The sequence below is a fragment of the Pinus tabuliformis genome, chromosome 3_2 (genome assembly GCF_031772625.1).
Source record: "Pinus tabuliformis cultivar Carrire ecotype Pingquan chromosome 3_2, CPIR1, whole genome shotgun sequence".
In the NCBI taxonomy this organism is placed as follows: Eukaryota; Viridiplantae; Streptophyta; class Pinopsida; order Pinales; family Pinaceae; genus Pinus; species Pinus tabuliformis.
Genome location: NC_142302.1, coordinates 72,384,374 through 72,408,772, shown reverse-complemented (window position 1 = coordinate 72,408,772; position 24,399 = coordinate 72,384,374). Strand labels below are relative to the sequence as shown.

General features: G+C 36.7%; 2 protein-coding genes and 1 pseudogene across 2 annotated transcripts in view; 1 reads left to right on the top strand and 2 right to left on the bottom strand.

Moving 5' to 3' along the window:
- The first annotated feature begins 4,160 nt into the window (after window positions 1-4,160).
- LOC149179903 (uncharacterized) lies at window positions 4,161-8,532 on the top strand (annotated as a pseudogene).
- Window positions 8,533-12,520: 3,988 nt separating this feature from the next.
- Window positions 12,521-15,635, bottom strand: LOC149179902 (heat shock protein 82). The gene is made up of 4 exons (XM_089415843.1): window positions 15,129-15,635; window positions 14,849-14,990; window positions 14,454-14,734; window positions 12,521-14,327 (listed from the first exon to the last, which is right to left on the bottom strand). The coding sequence occupies exon 4, from the start codon at window positions 13,879-13,881 to the stop codon at window positions 12,802-12,804; it is 1,080 nt and encodes a 359-aa protein (XP_089271969.1). The 5' UTR covers window positions 13,882-14,327; window positions 14,454-14,734; window positions 14,849-14,990; window positions 15,129-15,635; the 3' UTR covers window positions 12,521-12,801.
- The window catches only part of LOC149179901 (heat shock protein 90-1-like), a 42,789-nt gene continuing 32,270 nt past the window's right edge, over window positions 13,881-24,399 (bottom strand). Inside the window, exons 2-6 of the mRNA XM_089413685.1 lie at window positions 15,420-15,470; window positions 15,129-15,287; window positions 14,849-14,990; window positions 14,454-14,734; window positions 13,881-14,327 (exon numbers count right to left, since the gene is read on the bottom strand). Of these exons, the coding sequence (XP_089269811.1) occupies window positions 13,881-14,327; window positions 14,454-14,734; window positions 14,849-14,990; window positions 15,129-15,287; window positions 15,420-15,470 (1,080 nt within the window). The remainder of the gene's footprint in view (window positions 14,328-14,453; window positions 14,735-14,848; window positions 14,991-15,128; window positions 15,288-15,419; window positions 15,471-24,399) is intronic.

The window sequence follows — 24,399 nt, the reverse complement described above, 5'->3', positions numbered from 1 at the left end:
TTACATTTTGGATTCGTCGAACATAATTTAGTGGGGTTTTGAGAGTCCGGTTCATGCACTGTCTAGGTTTGCGTCAAGTCGGGGGGTCTATGTACGGAATTGGTCAAGATGCACCACCATTTCTATGCAATTTGGCATATGGTTATCCCGCTGGGGTATTTTATTACCCTAGAATGCAAGGAAGGTTTGCAGGAAGGGTAAGCAAGGTTGGGGAATTGCATGTATGCGACCCCTTAGGCTTCTGGCCAAATGACCTTGGGAAATAGTTTATGCTAGGGGGATGGGCAAATCCCCGTAACCATAAAAGGTACACTGCTAGTTAAAATTGTGGCCTTGACTCCGCAACTGAGCGGGGCTGACCCGACAAAGAACTTGGTAATTATAATGAAGCCTATGTATGACTGATGCTGGAACTCTATGGGAAATTGGGCCAAGGGAGAGCAGGGTAACCAAATGTATGGGGATATTGTTGTGGTTGTAACCTCCTATCAGCATGGGGAGGTTATCCCCTCGAGTCGCACTCAAGCGAGGTGGAATATATGGAGCCAGGCACCTAGAAACCACAATTTTGAGTCTGAATTGGCATATGTCGATTCTGGGAACTACATTAAAATATTTTTTGAACCTCTAATGCCTGGTAAGAAATTATTTCAGGTTTTGTGTATGCTTGTTGCTCCCTATACATGTAAGCAAGTTGGAAATAGTTTTAGGTATTCTAAAGGTCAGGGGCTCACTCCTTAGAAGAGCATCCACCGCCATAGAACACTTTGCAAGAAGTGGGATAAGATGGTTTGTGCGGTGGCTAACTCCCATAGCCTAACCCCGCATGGCCGAGGCCGAGGCCAGAGAAACAAGGGCAAGCAAGAGGGAGAGGAACCCATCAACCTTGGGGGCAAGCCGAGAGGTCACAAACTCACTGTTAATATCATCAACAAAGCAAGGGAAGCCTATCATGAAGGCATAGATGAAGAAATCTAAAAGATGATAAAGAAGTGGTAGGAAGACCTGAACTGTCGGGCAGCTTTTATGGAGATCGAAGTCAACGACTAGCGGGTCTTAGTACCTGACCCAGAGCACACCTGAGGTCAGGTGACCCAATTCAAACACACTTTTTTCATCTACTAGTCGATGAAGAGAATCCTGGGCAAGGCCCCGGAAAAAATTGCTTTGAATATGGTTGTTGCAATGCAGACATCCCCATACTACAAAAAGGACTTCCAAAAACTCATGTTTCAGATGTAGAAGCAAGATGGGCGCCTCCAACAAATCGAAAATAATTTTCCACGCACACTGCCAACAGATGAACTCCTTAGGTCAAATGCAAAATTGCCAACTCCAGTTGAGTATGCCTCAACAAAAGAAGAAAATCAATGAAACAATGTCTCTATCTTTTTGTAGATTTTGATGCAGATAGCATTTACTTTTACTTGTAATTACAATTATGTTAGTAGGCAAGTAGACAAAAGAATAAATATGGACATACATTCATATGTATCTTGGATAGAAAGACTCAAAATGTATCGTTTTTGGATGGCATACCATGTTGTTAAGTGGCCAACAAAGTTGGTTCCCCACAAAGCAAATTGATGTCAGCTAACAAATTTCAAAACTAGTTGTAACTTGCTATTAAAATCAATAGAAAAATGAGGTGCTACCAAACTTAACAAAACAAAAACAAAAAAATAGAAAGAAGTATACATGCACAAGTCGAGGAAGTGGTGTTGTGACTCCTAAGATAAACCCATGTAGAGAAAAAGAATAAAAGAAAATGAAAAAAAAATAAAAAATTAGATTCTCGAACCCAAGTCAAATTGTAATTGTTGTCCAGGAGAAGAATGCCACTGATAATTAAGGTTAAAAAAACGAAGGGGTCCAGTACTTGAACAAACCCCAACATAAGGGCTCGCCTTATCATCAAAACACACAAGGGCTCGCCTTATCATCAAAACAAAAGCCAGAATTCAATTGTCATTGCATTGTACCTTGAAGGGAAGCCCTTGTGCATAAAAACACCATAACCTTGTTGATTAATTGTTGGCCTAAGGTCAAAGAAGTCTCAAATACATTATATGTAAGTCTACAATAACAAAGAAAATTAAAAATGGAATGAATAAGTGAATCTCAACCAATGTAAACCAAAATTAAGTATTATGTGTCAGATGCACCAAAAAAAGAAAAGCACATAAGATGCAAAGCTCCATAGAAACTGAGGGTTCGAGAACAATGAAACATTGCCAACGAGATGGGGTAGATGGTTACAATAATTCCTTTCTGACAAATCTTTGTTCATTTACATAGTGAAATCACAAGCATTGAAATTGACAACTGGAGAGACTACCACAATATTGCAAAGGATATTGCCACATTGTGACTTTACAACATGTCTTATAAGTGGCAGGAAACTATTACAATGTGTCTCACATATCAACCAAACCATATATTTTTAAATATTATTATTAAAATATATATTTTCATAATATTACATGTAAATTAGGCACAAACTGAATTAAACATCATCTAATATTATTTTCTATAAATTCCATATTAAATAGTGAAAAAAGAGTAAATTATCAATATTATTTTCTATAAATTACATATTAAATAGTGAAAAAAACTAAATTATCTTTTTCATACATATTTTATTTTACTTTCAATTATTTTATTTTATTATAATGTGTCTCACATATCAACCAAACCATATATTCTTAAATATTATTATTAAAATATATATTTTCATAATATTACATGTAAATTAGACACAAACTGAATTAAACATCATCTAATATTATTTTCTATAAATTCCATGTTAAATAGTGAAAAAGGGCAAATTATCAATATTATTTTCTATAAATAGTGAAAAAACTAAATTATCTTTTTTAGTACATATTTTATTTTACTTTCAATTATTTTATTTTTTAATATAAAATTAATATAAGATTAAAATATTTTATTTATTGCCAACTAATTTTTAAAATATTTTATTTTTAATTATTACCATTTTTAATTGGTTAAATATTATTTTATTATTTGACCAAGTTGTATAAATTAATTAGAACATAAATGTTTAAAGTTAAATAAAATCAATTAGAACATAAATGTATAAATTTTAGGGAATATACTGGGTTGTTTTAAAATTAAATCCGTGATCGGTCAAAACGAAATTATAGAAAATCAATTAGAACATAAATGTATAAACCTTATTAGGCCGATAGGCTTTCCTTTGAAAGAGACTTTCGTTGTCCTATTTACTCTGCTCTATTCGATCAAATGAGACCCACTTTCAACCGTTGATTTAAAGAGTGGTTTTTGCAGCCAATTTTACAGTCAGTTGTTACCCATTTTACGCCGGAGTTGTAGGACACCACTTGCGTGCAGCACAATCCCAAGTCCAGGTGCACGCACCTGTCTGAACAAACTCCTCCCTCTACATTCGATAGGGTTTAGAGGTTAGTAGGTTAGTATAGCGTCGTGTATGTATTCGCGCAGAAATCCAACTACTCCTTTTTCTATAGCAACACAGCAAAGAGTCGAGAGCAATTCGATTTGGGTCTCTTCTCAGCCTGCAATTCTTGAGGGGGCTCAAAATTTCTCAGAGCTCACACGCTTTGTTAATGGATTCTCAGTCCAATTCTCAATGCAAGTTCAACACATCTTCTTCATCTTTGTACATCAAATCCTTCAGACAAAAGCAAAATCGACAACAGCAATCCAGCAACTCTGTTTTTCTGAAATCCTGCGCGTGGTTTCGGGAGCTCTGGAAGTATAGACGGGTGGCTTTGAGAGTTCTTTAGCCAGGTACAGCATTGAAATTCTGTGCGTAAGATCCTAATTAATGAATGAATCCTGTGATCTCCTTATACAGACCCAACAATACTTTTCTCGACAGGTAAGTGCTCCATGATGGGCACCAGTGGTGCTCCCAAGAGGTCCATCCGACCACCGCGGCAAAGGGTTAAGGTTCCAGGATGGGCTTCCTTTGATGCCCAACAGCGGGGTGCGATTCCTAAGGCTGACGTGGTCCCTTTCCCACCTTTTCCTCCAACCTCGTCCTCTTCTAATCATCTCCAGAGAAAGCCAAGTCAGGGTTCTGTTATGGACAAGAATTATCTAAAAGATAGAATGATGTCTCGGCTGTGGTGCGTCACGAAAATATTTCCTTAATGTCTCCAAATTCTAGAGGCAAACCCTGCAAAGGATTTTCTCAATTAATAGAAAAAGTTGCTATTAGGCCAGAGAAATTGATTGATCCTTATCCTAATACAACCCTGGCTAGCACTGCTATTTACAGAAGCAAACTGCTTTGTAATCACTATGTGCTGATAACCACAGGTTGGAGTTAAATGCTCTTTATCTGTGACTAAATATTTAAACTTTTCACGCAGGCGGGATGTTTCATTTCAATTCCATGGTTCTTCTTGAACAATCCATGCATGCCACTCTTCTTGCTGCAATCAAAATGTCAAAAGAATTTGGGGGAGTTATATTTTTTGATATAAACCTCCCTTTGCCACTTTTGAGGTCTCGAGATGAGACAAGGAAACTTATCCAGAGTGCATGGAATGAGGCAAATGACATTGAGGTAACCATGCAAGAATTGGAATTTTTTATTGGTGTGTGTTTTATTACTCTGTTTCCACAAACTAAAACAGGACTACGAATGTTTTCTATTTCACATAGATACATAGCTTATACAAAAATATAGACATCTAATAATATTTCATAAGCTAGGGCATTGCATTCAACCCTTATCTGACACCCAATTTTTGTACGCGCAGGACCAATCCAAAATGTTCTATGTTGTTTGTTCCTCATTTGGTTCTCTCTAGGACTACAAAGTTACATAAACTGTGCATTGTCAGAGCAACATCCCCAAAAGAAGAAGCCACTTCAAATACAGCACTCACAAATGTTCAAGTGGCTCCTCAAAAGCGTAGAAAGAAAGGTAGATGTTTTCTTGCATAAATGTTTCCTTTACTTGTGAAGAAAGTAGGAGTATGACTAGTCGTTTCAAGTATTATGTTTTTCTCCATGAGCGCATTGTGGGTTTTTTTTTCTTTTGTTGTATTCAATGTTAAGGGCTTGTGGGATGCTACAATGAATCGCTACCTGCCTTTGTTACCCTTGACCTGATTCTTTCGGAATAGTAGGTAATGTTGTTTCAAGCTCAAAGAAGACATCCCCTGTTATCAAGAGGATTGCGAGGAGAAAAAAAATTGAAGAGAAAACAACTTCAACAGACGTTAGTGGGAACGATGTGCCTAAGAAGAGTAGGAGAAAGAAAACTGCTGAAAATAAAGAAGAAAAAAATATGGAGTTGGAAGCAGATGGTGAGGAGTATGATCATAACTTTGAATATGATTGGCCTCCTTTTTTATGTTGTTTTGGCTTGGCGCAAAATGAGTTTATTCCTACTGTTAGGGTATCAGACAGCGAAATGGATGAAGATAAGTATTCTACATGGAACGGCTTGCAATGGAGTCCTCCAGAATTTCTCAGGGCACCGGGAGGACCACCATCCAATGTTGCTATTGCACTTGTAAGGTTGGGAGGTAGAGTAGCATTTATGGGTAAAGTAGGTGATGATCCCACTGGTTATCAAATGGTTCTCACAATGAACAAGGAACATGTCCAAACTCGTGGTGTTAAATTTGATCCTTATGCATCCATAGCAGTTTCCTACATGAAGGTAACCTGTCAGGAAGGAAAATTAGGAATGGAATGTGTCAAACCAGGTGTAGAAGATGGTTTTCGCATTTCTGATATTAACATCGACACACTGAAAGAGGTATTCTTATAGTCATCCACACAAAATGTATACTTCTAACTTCTTTTTTCGCAACATTTTCCTTATCTCATGTGCTTGATTAGTTTCCCCTTTTATATATTTGACCTTTCCCATTTTTTATATTTTTTTGGTTTGGTCCAATTTTTCGATCATCTTACAAAAGTACACTGCTTTGTAATCACTATGTGCTGATAACCACAGGCTGGAGTTAAATGCTCTTTATCTGTCACTAAATATTTGAACTTTTCACGCAGGCCAAGATGTTTCATTTCAATTCCATGGTTCTTCTTGAACAATCCATGCATGCCACTCTTCTTGCTGCAATCAAAATGTTAAAAGAATTTGGGGGAGTTATATTTTTTGATGTAAACCTCCCTTTGCCACTTTGGAGGTCTCGAGATGAGACAAGGAAACTTATCCAGAGTGCATGGAATGAGGCAAATGTCATTGAGGTAACCATGCAAGAATTGGAATTTTTTATTGGTGTGTGTTTTGTTACTCTGTTTCCACAAACTAAAACAGGACTACGAATGTTTTCTGTTTCACATGGATACATAGCTTATACAAAAATATAGACATCTAATAATATTTCATAAGCTAGGGCATAGCATTGAACCCTTATCTGACACCCAATTTTTGTAGGCGCAGGACCAATCCAAAATGTTCTATGTTGTTTGTTCCTCATTTGGTTCTCTCTAGGACTGCAAAGTTACATAAACTGTGCATTGTCAGAGCAACATCCCCAAAAGAAGAAGCCACTTCAAATACACCACTCACAGATGTTCAAGAGGCTCCTCAAAAGCGTAGAAACAAAGGTAGTTGTTTTCTTGCATAAATGTTTCCTTTACTTGTGAGGAAAGTAGGAGTACGACTAGTCGTTTCAAGTATTCTGTTTTTCTCCATGAGCGCATTGTAGTTTTTTTTTTCTTTTGTTGTAGTCATTGTCGAGGGCTTGTGGGATGCTACAATGAATCGCTACCTGCCTTTGTTACCCTTGACCTGATTCTTTCAGAATAGTAGGTAATGTTGTTTCAAGCTCAAAGAAGACATCCCCTGTTATCAAGAGGATTGTGAGGAGAAGAAAAAGTCAAGAGAAAACAACTTTAGCAGACATTAGTGGGAGCGATGTGCCTAAGAAGAGTAGGAGAAAGAAAACCGCCGAAAATAAAGAAGAAAAAAATATGGAGTTGGAAGCAGATGGTGAGGAGGATGATCATAACTTTGAATATGATTGGCCTCTTTTGGTATGTTGTTTTGGCTTGGCACAGAATGAGTTTATGCCTACTGTTAGGGTATGAGACAGACAAATGGATGAAGATAAGTATTCTACATAGAACGGCTTGCAATGGAGTCCTCCAGAATTTCTCAAGGCACCGGGAGGACCACCATCCAATGTTGCTATTGCACTTGTAAGGTTGGGAGGTAGAGTAGCATTTATGGGTAAAGTAGGTGATGATCCCACTGATTATCAAATGGTTCTCACAATGAACAAGGAACATGTCCAAACTCGTGGTGTTAAATTTGATCCTTATGCATCCACAGCAGTTTCCTACATGAAGGTAACCCGTCGAGAAGGAAAATTAGGAATGGAATGTGTCAAACCATGTGCAGAAGATGGTTTTCACATTTCTAATATTAACATCGACATACTAAAGGAGGTATTCTTATAGTCATCCACACAAAATGTATACTTCTAACTTCTTCTTTTTTCGCAACATTTTCCTTATCTCATGTGCTTGATTAGTTTCCCCTTTTATATATTTGACCTTTCCCATTTTTTATATTTTTTTGGTTTGGTCCAATTTTTCGATCATCTTACAGAAGTAGACTACTTTGTAATCACTATGTGCTGATAACCACAGGCTGGAGTTAAATGCTCTTTATCTGTGACTAAATATTTAAACTTTTCACGCACGCCAGGATGTTTCATTTCAATTCCATGGTTCTTCTTGAAGAATCCATGCATGCCACTCTTCTTGTTGCAATCAAAATTTCAAAAGAATTTGGGGGAGTTATATTTTTTTGATGTAAACCTCCCTTTGCCACTTTGGAGGTCTCGAGATGAGACAAGGAAACTTATCCAGAGTGCATGGAATGAGGCAAATGTCATTGAGGTAACCATGCAAGAATTGGAATTTTTGATTGATGAGGAATATTTTGAGCGAAAGAGGAATTACAGGCCTCAATACTATGCACATTCCTATGAACAGTCAGTCGGAGAAAGAAAAAGGCAACAACGACGGAGTGTTATCATTACACAAGAGAGGAAATTGCGTTATTGTGGCACGATAACATGAAGATTTTGTTTGTCACCAATGGCACCTTCCGCATACACTACTACACGCCTACATTTGAGGGTGCAGTAATAGGAACAAAAGATGTTTTGGTCACGCCATTCACGTGTGATAGGACTGGTTTGGGGGATGCTATTGTAGCAAGTAGTCATTGAATGTAGTCACGTTGCTCAAGGATCTATCTGAAGAGTTCTTATACTTCTAATAGAAGGATGATATGTCGATGCAGAGTTCAACATTGTTAGTAACTGCGTATGTCTTGTAGGGATTATCAGAAAGTTGACTTCACAACCGGAGCTATATGATGATCAAGTGCTATTGGAGAAGCAATTAAGATTTGCTATTTGTGCTGGGATTATCGCACAATGGACAATTGGTGCTGTCTGGGGATTCCCAACTGAAAGCGCAACATGGAATCTAAAGGAGCAAGTATATGTACCTTCCTTGTGGTAGGCTATTTAGAGGTTTAGCATAGCTCCATTGATGCTGCAAGGTAATGTATTATTGTATTAAGGTACCTTTTGTCTCGTTGGGCACTACATCATGAACTTTGCCTTTCAGGTTCTTCTGATGGGCATTGCTTTTGAGGATTCGATATCCAGCTGTGGCACATATTTTAAGAGACAAATTTATGGTCTCTCACAATTCCTGTCAATTCCCTCTGTACCCTTTTTCATTTTAAGATGTTTGATATGATAAGTTTGTATATTTTGTTTCCATGTTATTGCTTTAGTCATAAATTAAACAATGAGTTACAGAACACATAAGAATCTGCTACTATCAATCATCTGTAATTATAATTTTCTTCGAGGTACATTCCTTTTCTTAGATCTCAGCAAGTCTGCTAGATTTGTGCACGATGTTTTTAGTCATTCTATAATTATTTCACTTTTTGTAAAGTCAGATTTCAATGTGTAGGCAATAGCATTAATGGAGTCTCTATAGTTATCTTATTGAAAATGCATTGTATTGAGTTTGTTAAAATACTGGAGAAAAGCAAATATGTTACTAGACCTGGTTGGTTCTAAGGTGCTAGGTTTGCCAAGTCGACTTGTTCAAACTTAGTGAATCAAATTTGTACTTGTTTTTCTAGTGATTTTGTAACTGTTGGGTTTGAGGGCATGGCCTGTCCATGTCAGACCCAGCTGGGTCTGCCAAGTTGACTCACCCAGACATACCAAGTCAAATTTGTGGGTAACCAATTGTTGACTGCATTATCACTGTTAACTTGTGGGCTTGCGCAACTTATTTTACTGATGCACAGAACCAAGCAACTAACGATGTTGGTGTTATTGCTGGCTTGAATGTAGCTCGTATTATCAACGAACCCACATCTACAGCAATAGCTTATGGCTTGGACAAGAAGGGTGGAGAGAAAAATATTGTTGTTTTTTATCTTGGCGGTGGCATGTTTGATGTCAGCGTTCTGACTATTGACAACAGAGTTTTTGAGGTTTTCGCTACAAACAGTGATACCCATCTTGGAGGTTATCTGTCTGAACTCTGTCTGGCAGTTTTACATTACAAATTTGAATATGTGCATAGTGGTTATCATTGACTTTTTTGGTTGGCTTTCAAGCTTTGAACTTACCAGGATGTACACTAATATGGAGGTGAGGACTTTGACCAAAAGATAATGGAACATTTCATCAAATTGATCAAGAAAAAGCACAGAAATGATATAAGGATAGCAAAAATGAAATAAGACATTCAATGCATTCCTTGTAATATAAATATAAACAAAACATCTAAAGAAAAGTAATTGCACAATGATCCAGTCCAAAAAAACAAGGTTTTCCCCAAACCAATTAACTCTTCTAGAAAAATTCAACAATTCCAATTTAATAATCCTATCAACCTCTCTTTGTACCTTTTGGGACAATTGCTAATAGAATACACAATGTCAATGTGTAAGTATTATCTACAATGCACAAGTGTAATATTATACACCAATCAAATATAGGAATCAAATCCCAAAATAATTAAAAAACAAAAAACAAAAATTTACAAATTTTAATGTGTTATTTTTTCTATTTTTTTAAATTAATGGTAATTAAAATAGAAAAAGTATTTTTTAAGGAAAGAAAATTAATTTTTATTTATTTTTATGGAATGAACATGAACAAAATTATAATTTAAAAATGTTTTTATCTAAAAAATTTACATCAATATCAATAAAAATAAAAATAAACCTTTTTCCCAGAAAAAGACATTTCTGCAGCAAATTGAACTATTGACTTAAGCCTCACCAACATGAAAAAGACTTCTCTACAGCAAATAAATTGAACCATTGACTTGAAGCCTTACGAAGATAGCAATATTGTAATTTAAAAATCTATTTATCTAATTATATATTAATATAATAAAAATAAAAATAAAAATTTCCTTTTTTAAAGAAAAATAATATCAATATCAGTAAAAATAAAAATAAAAAATAAAAAACTTTTTTTTTCTAAGAAAAAGACTTTTCTATAGCAAATTGAACCATTGATTTGAACCTGACCAACATTAAAAAGACTTCTCTACCACAAAATAGTAATATTGTAATTTAAAAATGTACTATTGACTTGAAGCCTTACCAAAATAGCAATATTGTAATTTAAAAATATATTTTTCTAAGTGTATATCTAATATCAATAAAAATAAAAAGACTTTTCTTTTAACGAAAAAGTAAAAATAAAGTAAAAACAAAGACTTTCCCTTTCTCCACAGCAAACAAAAAAAAAAGAAAAACAGAGAGAATAAAAACAAAGACTTCCCAACAGCAAATTGAACCATTGACTTGAAGCCTTACCTGGTTAGAAAGACCTTTCCACTATATAATATAAACCAAAGAGCTTTTCCCTATCCAATTTAAAACCAAATAGCCTAAACTTGTGATTTTTGGTTATTTAAAAAATCTTAAACTTGTGATTTTTGGTTATTTTATTCAATTTAAAACCAAATAGCCTGTGATTTTTGGTTATTTAAAATATGTTTGAAGACTCACTCTAACCTTTCCACTATACAATTTAAACTTGTGATTTAGGTTATTTAAAATACATTTTTCAAAGAGAGACTCACTCTAACCTTTTCAATATACAATTTAAAACTAAATAGCCTTTTCACTAAATTTCACCATACAATTTAAAACCAAATAACATAAAATTGTGATTTTTCATTAAATAGCCTTTTCACTACAATTTAAAACCAAATAACATAAAATTGTGATTTTTCATTAAATTTAAAACCAAATAACATAAAATTGTGATTTTTCATTAAATAGCCTTTTCACTAGATTTCACCATACAATTTAAAACCAAATAACATAAAATTGTGATTTTTCATTATTTAAAATAATGAAAACACCCAAATTTTATCCAAATAAAAATTCAAAATTCATTATTTTCATTAAATAAGACATTCATCCATTTCCATTTTTAAATAAGACATCATCCATTTCCATTTTTAAAGACATTTTCCATTTTTAAAGACATTCATCCATGGACATTTTCCATTTTTAAAGACATTCATCCATTTCCATTTTTAAATAAGACATTCATCCATTTCCATTTTCCCTTTTTAAATAATACATTCAGCCATTTCCATTTTTTCCATTTTTAAAGACATTTTCCATTTTTAAAGACATTCATCCATTTTAAAATAAAAACATTTTCCATTTTTAAAGACATTCATCCATTTCCATTTTAAAGACATTTTCCATTTTTAAAGACATTCATCCATTTCCATTTTTAAATAAGACATTCACCCATTTCCATTTTTAAATAAGACATTCATCCATTTCCATTTTTCCATTTTTAAATAAGACATTCAGCCATTTCCATTTTTCCATTTTTAAGACATTCAGCGATTTCCATTTTTCCATTTTTAAGTAAGACATTCAGCCATTTCCATTTTTCGCTCAGACTGACTAATTTTCCGCTAAGACTGAAATTTTTTTCTCTAAGACCGACTAAACAAGACCCTGAATAGACTTCATTTTCATTAAGTAAGACGTTCAAGTAAGACACTAAGCCTTAAGACTAAGTAAGACACTAAGCCTAAATAGACTTAACCAGATTTAACCATTAGACGCAGCACTGTATCCCATTTTTATTATTATAAAAAAATGGGCAGAGATGCTGACCATTAACTCTTTAATGAGAATTAACGAGTAGACTCACTCAGCACAATATATAAATTGACGATGGATTGTATCATAATATTATTACATCGTAATCAATTTATAATATTTTTATTTTTAAATTTACAAATGATCATTTGAAAAATTTTGTTTGATGCTTGGTTGAATTTGGAGATAGAAATTTCTTGTAAAACAGTTAGCCCATGTTAAAAACTAACTTACAACATACAACATGTCAGACACCTAACTATTCTTTTAGCCATATTAATAAAAATGATCATCTAAACAAAAATAAAGATCACTGATTTACTGCATCGATTTAGAGAATAAGAAGTTTCATTTCTTGAAATGGATATTAAAATACGAAATACAGCAAAATACACGCGCAAGTAAACGCCAAATTCTACATGTACACCTCTACCTGTTAATTACTACCAAACTAAAAATCAAAGAAAACCTTACAAAAGTTAACCCTCCCGAAAATTATGCATTTCCAGAAATCTAGCAGAGAATTCGTTTGCTTCTGGAGTCAAGAGACTTAGCCTACCTCCTCCATCTCGCTCTAGTACTGGATGGAGGCATCATCTTCCAGAGGCTACTTAGTCTACCTCCTCCATCTTGCTCTCCTCCTGGATGGAGGCATCATCTTCCAGAGGTGGCATGTCTGCATCCACCTTAGCGGTGACATCGTCCTCGATGCTTAGCCCAAGCTTAAGCATCCTGTGTATCCTGGCAGCGAATGTGTTCGGCTCCTCCAGACTGAATCCTGAGGTGAGCAGTGCGGTCTCATACAAGAGCATCACCAGATCCTTCACCGATTTGTCATGCTTGTCCGCCTCGGCTCTCTTTCTCAGCTCCTCCATGATGGCGTTCTCCGGATTGATTTCCATTGTTTTCTTGCTGGACATGTAGGACGACATGGAGCTGTCGCGCAAGGCCTGGGCCTTCATTATTCTCTCCATGTTCGCCGTCCATCCATACTCGCCAGTCACCAGACAGCACGGAGAGTCCACAATGCGATCCGACACCACTACCTTCTCCACCTTGTCGCCCAAGATGTCCTTCATCACTTTGCACAGGTTCTCAAAGGCAGCTTTCTTCTCTTCCTTCTTCTTCTTTTCCTCCTCTGTTTCCTCAAGCTTCAGCCCTTCTTTGGTCGCAGAAACAAGCTTCTTGCCGTCGTACTCCTTGAGCTGCCCTATGGCATACTCATCGATGGCATCCACCATAAAAAGAACTTCATATCCTTTCCTTTTCAGTCTCTCCAAGAACGGAGAATTCTCCACCGCCTTCTTGCTCTCTCCGGTAATATAATAGATGTCCTTCTGCCCCTCTTTCATTCGGGTCACATAGTCCTTGAGGCTCGTCATCTCGTCTCCGCTCTTTGTCGAGTGATATCTCAACAAATCCGCAAGCTTAGCCCTGTTCTGGCTGTCCTCATGTATTCCCAATTTTAAGTTCTTCGAAAAGGCCTCGTAGAACTTGGCATAGTCCTCTTTGTTCTCGGCAATCTCGTTGAACATCTCAATACATTTCTTCACCAAATTCTTCCTGATCACCTTCAGAATCTTGTTCTGCTGCAGCATCTCCCGAGAGATATTCAGGGGCAGATCATCGGAGTCCACCACACCTTTGACAAACCCTAGGTATTCGGGAATAAGCTCCTCACAGTTGTCCATTATGAAAACCCTTCTCTTGTGTCAAAGAGATCAAATGGAGCCCTCTTCGGAACAAAGAGAACAGCCTTGAACTCCAATTGACCCTCTACAGAGAAATGCTTCACGGCCAAGTGATCCTCCCAATCATTGGTGAGACTCTTATAGAACGATGCATACTCTTCCTTTGTAATCTCCTCTGGCTTTCTCATCCAGATGGGCTTCTGCTTGTTGACGAGACTCCATTCATGCGACACTTCCTTTACCTTCTTTTTCTTCTTATCCTTCTCCTTTTCCTCCTCCACTTCCTGGATATCCCCTTCATCTTCCTTCTTCTCCTCTGCCTCCTCTTCGTCGTCACTGACCTCCTTCTCGGTGGTCTTCTCAGTCCACAAATAAATGGGGTAGCTAATAAACTCGGAATGCTTCTTGATCAGATCCTTCAGCCGCCTCTCCTCCAAGTATTCCAACTGTCAAACCACATTCAAAATGAGATGAACAACTCTCTAAATGTCATGCCGTTAAATCGAGTAAAACCCCAACTACTGTTGAGGAATCAAACAGATGAGAAAACAGAAGAGAGCATTTATATATACCTGATCTTCCTTGAGAAACAGAGTGATTTTAGTTCCTCTCCCCAGGGGCTCACCGTTCACATCTCTTGTGACGGTAAACGACCCCCCAGCCTGAGATTCCCAGATGTATTGTTCGTCATCATTGTGCTTGGTGGTAACAATCACTTTCTCTGCCACGAGGTAAGCTGAATAGAATCCAACACCGAACTGACCGATCATGCTCACATCTGCCCCAGCTTGCAAAGCCTCCATGAACTCTTTTGTCCCCGATCTTGCAATTGTTCCCAAATTGTTCACCAAATCTACGGATTCCATTGCATGCCATAAGAATTTAAACAGAAAAACCGCTATAATCTGATCTAGAGATTGATTGTATTTCATTTAAATCATGAGAATCGAATGACTGGAGAACGCACCGGCTTTGGTCATGCCTATTCCACTGTCAATAATGGTGAGGCACTTGTTTGCCTTGTCGGGAACAATCCGAATGAAAAGCTCCGGCTGAGAATCCAACTTGCTCTTATCCGTTAGCCCTTCGAACCGAATCTTGTCCAGAGCCTACATCCGATTCAAATTCCTTAAACATCAAACAGTACTTAAAACATATATAACCTTATTTATTCTCCGTGTAATAGACCCGCCTACTTACCAGACGAATACATGAGAATTCAAAAATTGATAAATCTTTTTACTTACATCAGATGAATTGCTGATGAGCTCTCTGAGGAAAATCTCCTTGTTACTGTAAAAAGTGTTGATAATGAGGCTAAGTAACTGATTAATTTCAGCCTGGAAAGCAAAAGTCTCGACGTCGCCGGTCTCCATGCTGACATCCGCCATTGATATTCCAATCAACTAAAACAGGGAACCCAATAACCAACAATAGGAATCCAAAGCCTTCCAAAGCCTAAACCTAAACCCGACACAGAATTCTTCGGATCAGATATCCGGAAACTCGACCGATATCAAAATCCTTAGCTCGCACACAGCTTTAACAGAGCGTATCAACGTGCACAGAAATGGCTTCTTTGAATCTTCCTGCGTGAAGGCGAAACCCTTAACAGCCAATTTAAATGATAGGGGATGCTTGGATGTCTCTAGAAGCGTTGGGATAATGTTAGGGTTTCTGGATAGTTCTTGACGAGCCCTTCAGTTGTTTCGCCGATTCCAGAATGTTCCAACTTTCTTTAATTTTTCTCGGAGTTTTCCAGAAATTTCCCACCCGGCAAATTAGGAGTCAATTCAAATAACATGCTTTTTAAAAAAAAACAAACAAACATGCTCGTCGATTAATAAATGGATCCTTCTCGTTTAGGTATATTTCAATTTCAAATAACATGCTTTTAAAAAAAAAAAAAACAAACATGCTCGTCGATTAATAAATGGATCCTTCTCGTTTAGGTATATTTCAATTTTAAATTGCTCTCGTTTGTGTGACCACACGCAAATTTCAAAGGTTACAAGTAAATTAACACCTAAATTTTAATCCTATCGTATGTTTTCTTGAAAAAATTGTACAGATTTGCTTGGAAGTATTCTCCTCACAAAATATAAATATATATGGCATGTAATAGGTTGTAAGTTCAAATGTAAATGTAAATGTAAAGCGCAAGAGTAGCATAATTGGTTTTCTAATTTTGATAGATTTTTTTAGCTTACTTATGCCTAGCCCTATAGTGGAGCACTACCTTTTTGGGGAAGTTTAATTTAGAAGAACCTAAAAGATTTTTAAGATTAGAATGTTTTATCTATATGTGGGTTAACCCCTCTTTAGACTTGAGGAATTTATAGACATTTGAATCGGTAGTCAAGTGCATCAATAACCATCCACTATATAAAATTTCCCCATACCTAATTCCATTACCAAAGCTTAAATCATCACATTTGGGATTGTCCTATTATGGTCGAAGCCAAATAACCTCATCCTCACAAGCCCACACCCAAAGTATATGAGATGTATGAACACAAGTTAGGTGTTAAGAGTGAAAGTGCCAATGCAACAAAGTCTCAAGCTACAAAAGCCTTGATGCCTAAGCCTTTGATCTCCAAGGCCTCATACAACCAACCTTAATAGTTCAATAAACTCCCAAGGCGTGCAAGACCTCTTTTGGTTCCATGCATGTGAGTGGTGGTAGTTGGTGAGCTTGCACTCTACCACTTGAATTCCTAAGAAATTATATATATCTTTATAGATGGCCTCTGCATATAGTGAAAACATACCACCCTTAGTGATTTTAGACTGACATTATGTCCTTTGGCTTTCATTTAACATTCTTTGAGGCCTCAAGAAGAATGAGGGGAAGATACATTATGTTATTGATTTTCAATGAAAGTGACCTCTTGGAATGTCTGAGACCTAAACAAACTCGACATAAAACAACTTGTTCACCAACTATTTACTTCTTTGGGTGGGACATATAGTTTGTTTACAACTTGTCAAAATTATGGGTTTTATGCTTCATACTACCTTGGAAATCATTTGGCCCTAAGTTGTATTTTTATAATCAACTTATGTTAATGAAAAGGTAGGGGGAGCAGTCCTTCACTCTCCATATTTTACCAATGTTGTTGTTGAGTGGGGTACATACCCTTCCCAAAGACTTTTGTAGATTCTTCTTCACTTAAATTGTTAGCTTCTAGGATTAAGTGATGTTTATGCATCTAATGATGTTAGTTGAACATGTGCCCGTTTGGCATTGGATGGTCACTTAACTCCTCCATGACCCAAGATTATCTATGGCGGTTTTATTATGGCACAATGCTAAGAAGAAAAATAAGGGGCATTTACTATAAACCTTTCAATCGAAGAGAAAGAATCTTGGTGGGTGTTAAAGGCCCGACATGGGCTTTATGACCTTGAGCATAATCAAATGTAATATTTCACTAAACTATGGTTCACATGGACAAATTTGACAAACGTGTGAGGATTTATTAGTCACTAGACAAACTCTGTCATAGCAAAACTTATTTTTTAACTCATCATGATTTCATGTCAACAACATTGCCACTTTTTTATAACCACCAACTCAATTAGTTTTCTCTATCTTAAGGAGCAAAGTGAGTTAGTATGACTCAAACCCTTTACATTTTGAATGTCACCCATCTGTAGAGCCTAGGATTCCTACCTTATATTCACACAATGTAGAGTCTTATTCCTCATCCATGTGGGATTATATGTGGGTCACTTGGTGGGATTATGTTGGTTCATGAACTGTGGCCTTCTTGTGAGGGTATGGGTGCCAACTAGTCAAAATCTATAAGGTTGAAAGTATGGTTCATGCCATTGGTTAGATGGTCTCATGAGAGACTTACAATGGGTTCCATATAATTAAGATAAGCAATCCCAAGCTTCAGACTTATAGGCAGATAATATCCATCGAGCAAGAGAAACTCGCTTACACTAGCTAAAAATGAGACAACTATTTTGCCAATGCATCCTTTAAATCCCTCACCACTAAGGAGGTTAGGGAATCCATTTCTACCCTAAAATAGACATGTGTCATATTACCAACCCAAAGGAAATAAAAAACAATTTGTTATTCCAATCCTCTGTAAATTCATTTGGACAACAAGAAGCTGCCCAAAAATTCCTTGACATTATACCTCCTAACTTTTTAGATAAGTAAAGGAAATCATGTAAGATAATCTTGTCTCTGGATGAGATAACTATAACTGTTCATGAAGTGGATGATGATAAGGTCCCTAACCTAGATGGATTTCCTTGTAAATTCGTTGAGTCCATTTAGGTGTTTATGGGTTGGACATCTTACAAGTTTACAATAACTTTCTATACAATCGATCTGAGGAGACAAGAATGAATCAAGGCTTTATTTAGTCCATACCTAGAGTATGAGATGTAGGTATCTGAAATTGGACACCCGTCCCTTTAGTCAATACTTCATAAAAAAATCTAACCAAAGCTCTGATCTTGTCGTTGAAGCATCTACTTTCCAATCTTATTCAACTTAAGAAAATTAACTTTATCAAGTGTCGATATATTTTTAACAATGTCATTTCAATTTGGAAAGGAATGGAATGAACTCAAACTTCAAGCTTGGGTTCCTTTTTCACCATGATTAACTTTTAGGAAGCTTATGACCAAGTAAAGTGGCCCTTTATCTTGGCTATTCTTAAGTCCCTAGGGTTTGGGCCATCTTTTCTCTCTTATGTTGATCCAACCCCCTTGGTGGACGCCTCAATGACACATATCCAATCCCTTAATGTCTGATAAAGAATACAGGGCATTTATACCTGACCTTCAAGGTTAATTTATGGAGATGGGATTGTCAAATTCTCGCTTCCTTTAACCATCTTAAACCTCTTTTCCAAGACCACCATCATCTTATGCTACTCAAGAGCTTTCCAACTATATAAATTCATCCAAATCCAAACTTTATACACACAACTATGCTTGTTGGAATATTTTTCCCTTTGTGTCATGTTCACATTCATACAATCCACATGTCACCACCTCAATGGACCACATCAGCTTGTCTAGTAATAAGGGTCTATTGAGCCTCGATATTATTTGGAGAAAATACAAAAACACAAAATGTCTGATACTCTAGTTCCTTATAAAAGTACACCCCCAAAATTGTCCCCCTTTAGTGTATCAAACGGTAACACCCCCCAAAGGGATCAAGGGACAACCCGTCCCACAAGGATGGGCTGGGAGAACCGTCAAGGTTGTCCCCTTAGGGACCACTCAAACACGATAGCCCCACAAAGTTAAGGCAAGGCAGCCTTGCTCCCTAACCTCAACCCCAAAAAGGGGTGGGGCCAATACCACATCCAAAGGATCCAGGGACCAACCCGGTTGGGCTGGGAGTCAAGTCAGGCCCCTCAGGCCCACCATTGCTATTACAATGAGTGGTAACCATTCTGGTGCAGGCCAGCCTAACTCGGCTTCCCTAACCAGCAGTGGGACAACCCAACCAATGAGGATCTGGGACTAGGTAGCCCCCTCAGGTCCAACAACCTGAAGTGAGTGGCACCATACTGATGAGGCAAGGCTGCCTCAGATCCCTATCCTAAAATGGGGACACCTAGCAATGGGTTGCGAGTCATGTCAATCACCTCAGGTCCACCAACCTAAAGTGAGTGGCACCATACTTATGAGGCAAGGCTGCATCGGCCCCCTAACTCAACCTTTTGGGATCATAAACTCCATTACCCATCAAGGTGCCCCTAAATGACACCACTCAGTCAAGGTTCCAACAAGTCATAGTGTTCCTGACTTCCTTTAACCATCTTAAACCTCTTTTCCAAGACCACCATCATCTTATGCTAGTCAAGAGCTTTCCAACTATATAAATTCATCCAAATCCAAACTTTATACACACAACTATGCTTGTTGGAATATTTATCCCTTTGTGTCATGTTCACATTCATACAATCCACGTGTCACCAACTCAATGGACCACATTAGCTTGTCCAGTAATAAGGATCTATTGAGCATCGATATTATCAGGAGAAAATACAAAAACACGAAATGTTAGACACTCTAGTTCCTTATATTTTGAAGTCCTCACATCTAATAGTCAATGCTCGACACAATGCCATGTTGACCTACCACGCCAACATGTCGTGTCATAATAGTATCAAGTTCCATTAGTATCAGAAGGAAAACGCGATAGTCAGTGTCCCAATCTCCTGATACACGATCACTTGATAGCCCGAAAGTCAATATCCTGACAAGTTGATACCCAACCTCCTGATATCCAAAAAGTTGATATCTCGATAAGCCAACACCCTAACAAGTTGATACCCAAGCTCTCGATATCCTAACACCTGATACCTGATCATCCAAAAACGTTGATAAACTGAAAGTTACTTGATGGGATTTTCTCTGCGAGTTAACAAAATTTATTGTTAACCAAGTCACCAAGCCACCGAGAAAAGACTAAAAGAGTCTTCAACAGCTCTCACATGATCCAATAACAAACTGTCAACTGTCATAACTTCAATTTTTCCCTTCAACTAACATTTTTTTCCACTAGGTCACCAAGCCATTAAACCCTTTGCCCACTGGGAAAAATAAAAACTTCGCTCGCAACACTTACCAACTCAATTAACGTACATCAACTGACTTTAATAGTATTTTATGAAAAGAATTTTTCGGCGTAAATCACACGAAGATACATTTGTCGACGTGTTTCGAACCAACGAGTGTGGTTCATTGTCAGGATAAGTTGAAGAATCAGATCATGGCTACATGTTAAATAGAGAAAGCAGATACTCCAACGGCTAGGTTTGACTGGAAAACGGCTATATTAGAAAACGGTTAGAATGGACCCAGAAAACGGCTAGTTTTGACCAATTGAATTATTTAATAATATAAATAAATAGTTATCAAAATGTTCTGGATTTTTAATTTTTTTTTAAGTGTTATTAATCTAGGGATATAATGAATAATAAGGATTTAATATTAACTAAAATAATAGTAATACTTATTATATTATTATTATTATTATTATATTACCATAACATAAATATTCTAATGACTAATGGTTAATAATTTAACCATTAATATAAATTAATTGAGTGTTATTAAAATTAATATAGGGATATAATGAATTATAAGGATTAATATTAACTAAAATAATAGTAATAACTATTATTATATCTTTATTATTATAATAATATTAATTAATATAAATTCATTAGTAAAGTTATCTACTATGATCATAAATTAATTACTTAAATTAATTATTTATCATATACTAGATGATTTTAACTCAATTAGACAACCATGAAAAGGACCATCTCCTAAACGAAAGGAGAGAGAGAGAGAGAGAGATTTCCAAAAAGGACCAAATACCATAAAATGGAAAGAAGTTTCAATATGGGATAAAAAGAGCAAGTCAATAGCAGCGGGAGCGGAAGAAACGGGAAGAAACAACTAGGAAGAGAGGGCAGGGATCCAGCAACTACTTATCTTCCAACCGTCATCTCTATTGAGATTGCTTGGTCTCTTTTCAATCTCAATTGCTTCTCTAAATTTGCGGTGATGGAATTGCACAACCTTAGCAATAACCTGGGCCTACTCAATACAAACATGATGTTTAGTCTTTTCCGCATGTTTCGCTAATGCAGAAGACTTGGTTCATCCATGCTTTCTGTAAGCTACGTGTTCATTAATCCTTTGATTAATAGAACAACCAGTCTCCCCAATGTAGGGGGTCCCACAAGAACAAGGAATAATATAGACACCTTTCATGTCCCTGGGGTTGACAGGATCCTTCACAGATCGGAGGGAATTACGAATGGTGTTAAGGGGTCTAAAGGTCGATGGAATATTATGTTTCTTAAGAATCCTAACAATCCTATCAGTGGTCCCTTGGATAAAAGGTAGATGGACCCCTAAGAACCAATCTTTAGGTTATTTTTTAATTATTAAAATTCTTTTCATAAACGATATGGATCACAGAAACCTCAATTCAACAATTTAATAGTCTTTGTTAATCAACCAACATTTTGGATCTGTCAATATCATGGGTTTGCAATACAGGTTGTTCAATATATTACCAACACTTGATAGCCTAACAGCTTGATCCCATCCTTTGGACTTAAGCCCCTTCCAATTAAGATTTGGTCACAACCTCTTGTTGAATCATATAATCAAGGGCTAAGGCCAAAGCTCCAATCCTCAAATTTCCAAAACATCCACTATCAACCCGTAAATGATATTTTTTGAGAAGCTTCCCAAGTCATTTTTCTGTCGGATGATGTTTTCATTCATGCCAACATCGGTCCTTGTTATGTCCCTATAATAATACTAGTGTATCCCCCTTATTGTTATTATTAGTGTAGCCTCGTATTGTTGTTTTTGTGCCCATGTATCCCCCACGTTGTTATTTTTGTCCCCTATTGTTATTGTTGTGCCCTTACATTATTATTTTTATGTGGACTTTGATTATATTGTGACCCCTTAGACTCCTATATATATATTAAGGAGGTCTTATCATTTGTATCATCTAAGAATTGTTCATTTATGTAATTTAAAGGAGGTTTCCCCCTAGAAGAGGACAACTTTTAAATCGTTGATCTATATTTTCTTCTTTTTTGTGAGCTGGTTGCATAACATTTAGTATCAAAGCTTCGGATTCTAGGGTTTCGCTTCTTCAAACAGGTCATCTGGCATTTTCATTATAACTTCTTTTCTACAAGGCTTCAAAAGCTAAAATTACAACCACATGGAGAATAAATATTATTAAACTTCTTGTATGAATTTCATGTCTTGGTTCGTTATATTTTTCAGAGATATGATCCGAGGAAGTTAGGGTTTTTGTAGGCTCCAGAATTCCATCTCAAACAAGTGACCTAGGGAAAATAATCCTAACTTTCTCTCTGAGCATCGAATTTGAATTTTGTAAAAGGTGACTAAAATTTCACAGATTGCATTTTATTTTGTATCATTTTCAGGGCTGAAGGTCGAAACTTTAACACGTGGCACTCTGTACAAGTTAGTTTTATTGAACATGTCTATAATAAGGCCATCGTGGAAGATTGGGCATAACTATTTTTTGAAGAATATAATCTCGATATGACTTGTGGGGTTGGAAAGAAGACTAAAAGGGCTACCAGAATACAAAATTTCAGACCTTAGAGATTCTAAATTACATAGATACTACAATTTCAATATCAAGCTCCCAAAAACCAAGAAAAAGGTGTGTATTTTTTAAAAATTTGCATAACTTTTGTTTGAAAAATCAATTTGAAGTGATTCAAAGTGAAAAGTGACGCACAGATATCATTGTTTAATTCCAAAATGCCTCGAAAAAAAAATGTACACACCTAGTAAGCAACCATAAATCTCTTCTATGATGCATGAAGAAGAGGAATAAATGCAACATGTGTTACACAAAAATATCGTCACCATGATTATTTGCAGTCAGTATGGGTCTATCATCACTTGTATTGTCCTCCTAAGCAAGTCTCAGACCTCAGCTCTTCAAGCCAAGCTTTGAAAATGAGAGAAAGACATTAAAAATCAATGAAACTCTGGTTCCGCACTTTCTCTCACTGTCACTTGCGGTCCCGCACCTTCTGTTTACAAAAACTGCGGACCTGCCCGCTCTGTCCCTAAAGGTGTGGGTGCGGACCCCTGTGAAAGTCAAAAGGCGCAAGTTTTATCTTAAAAAATTCACTTTGGGTTAATTCTAGAGAATTCTAGAAGGAAATTTGACGTGGATTGTTCGCTCTGAGGTGGTTCATGCATCCCAAAAGAGAAGGAGCTAATCCCTTGATGAGAGGAGCTATCCCTTTGAAGGAGGACCTAGTAACCTCCCTCCATTGCACTATAAATTCAGGCATTGGGCTGGTTGTTGGAGAGGTTAGAAGCTGAACATTTTTTAGGGTAAATGCTGGTGAAATCAAGACTTCCTAGTTGAGCTTAAGAGGAGAGATCACATACCTTTTTGGCTTCATTGGGGAGTGAGTGAAACTTGTCAAAGTAGAGGAGACTTCTTGTTGGACCCCGGGAGGAGCTTGTACAGCGTCAAGGCACAGGTTGTAAAGTTCTTCTTTTGAATTAATACAATCAAACTCATTTTTCTCAACAAGTATCTCATGTTATTTGTTTCATGGACTCCTTGACTTTCATGTTAAATATGTTTTATGATATTGGTTTTTCAGGTGCTATTTAATTTGTTTGCCTTGTTTGTGTTTGCAGATTTGCGACAAAGGAGCTCATTTGGATCGAAGGAGCGAGGGCATCCACAAACTTGCGTTGGACCTAAGGTAGGCCCTAAAAAAACTTGTTTGCCATTGTTTATAAAAGCATATTTAGAGAAAGATAGTGTCTGGTTGGTTTGCTTGTCATTAGGTCTTCTTTAGATTCTAGGAAGGTCTATCTTGTCTGCAAGATCGACTTATTCCGTGTGGCAAAATGGCGACTCCACTGGGGACTTGATTGTTTTCCTTGTTTTTACTTTGACCTGAGAAACTGTGTTTTTGTTTCTGTTTT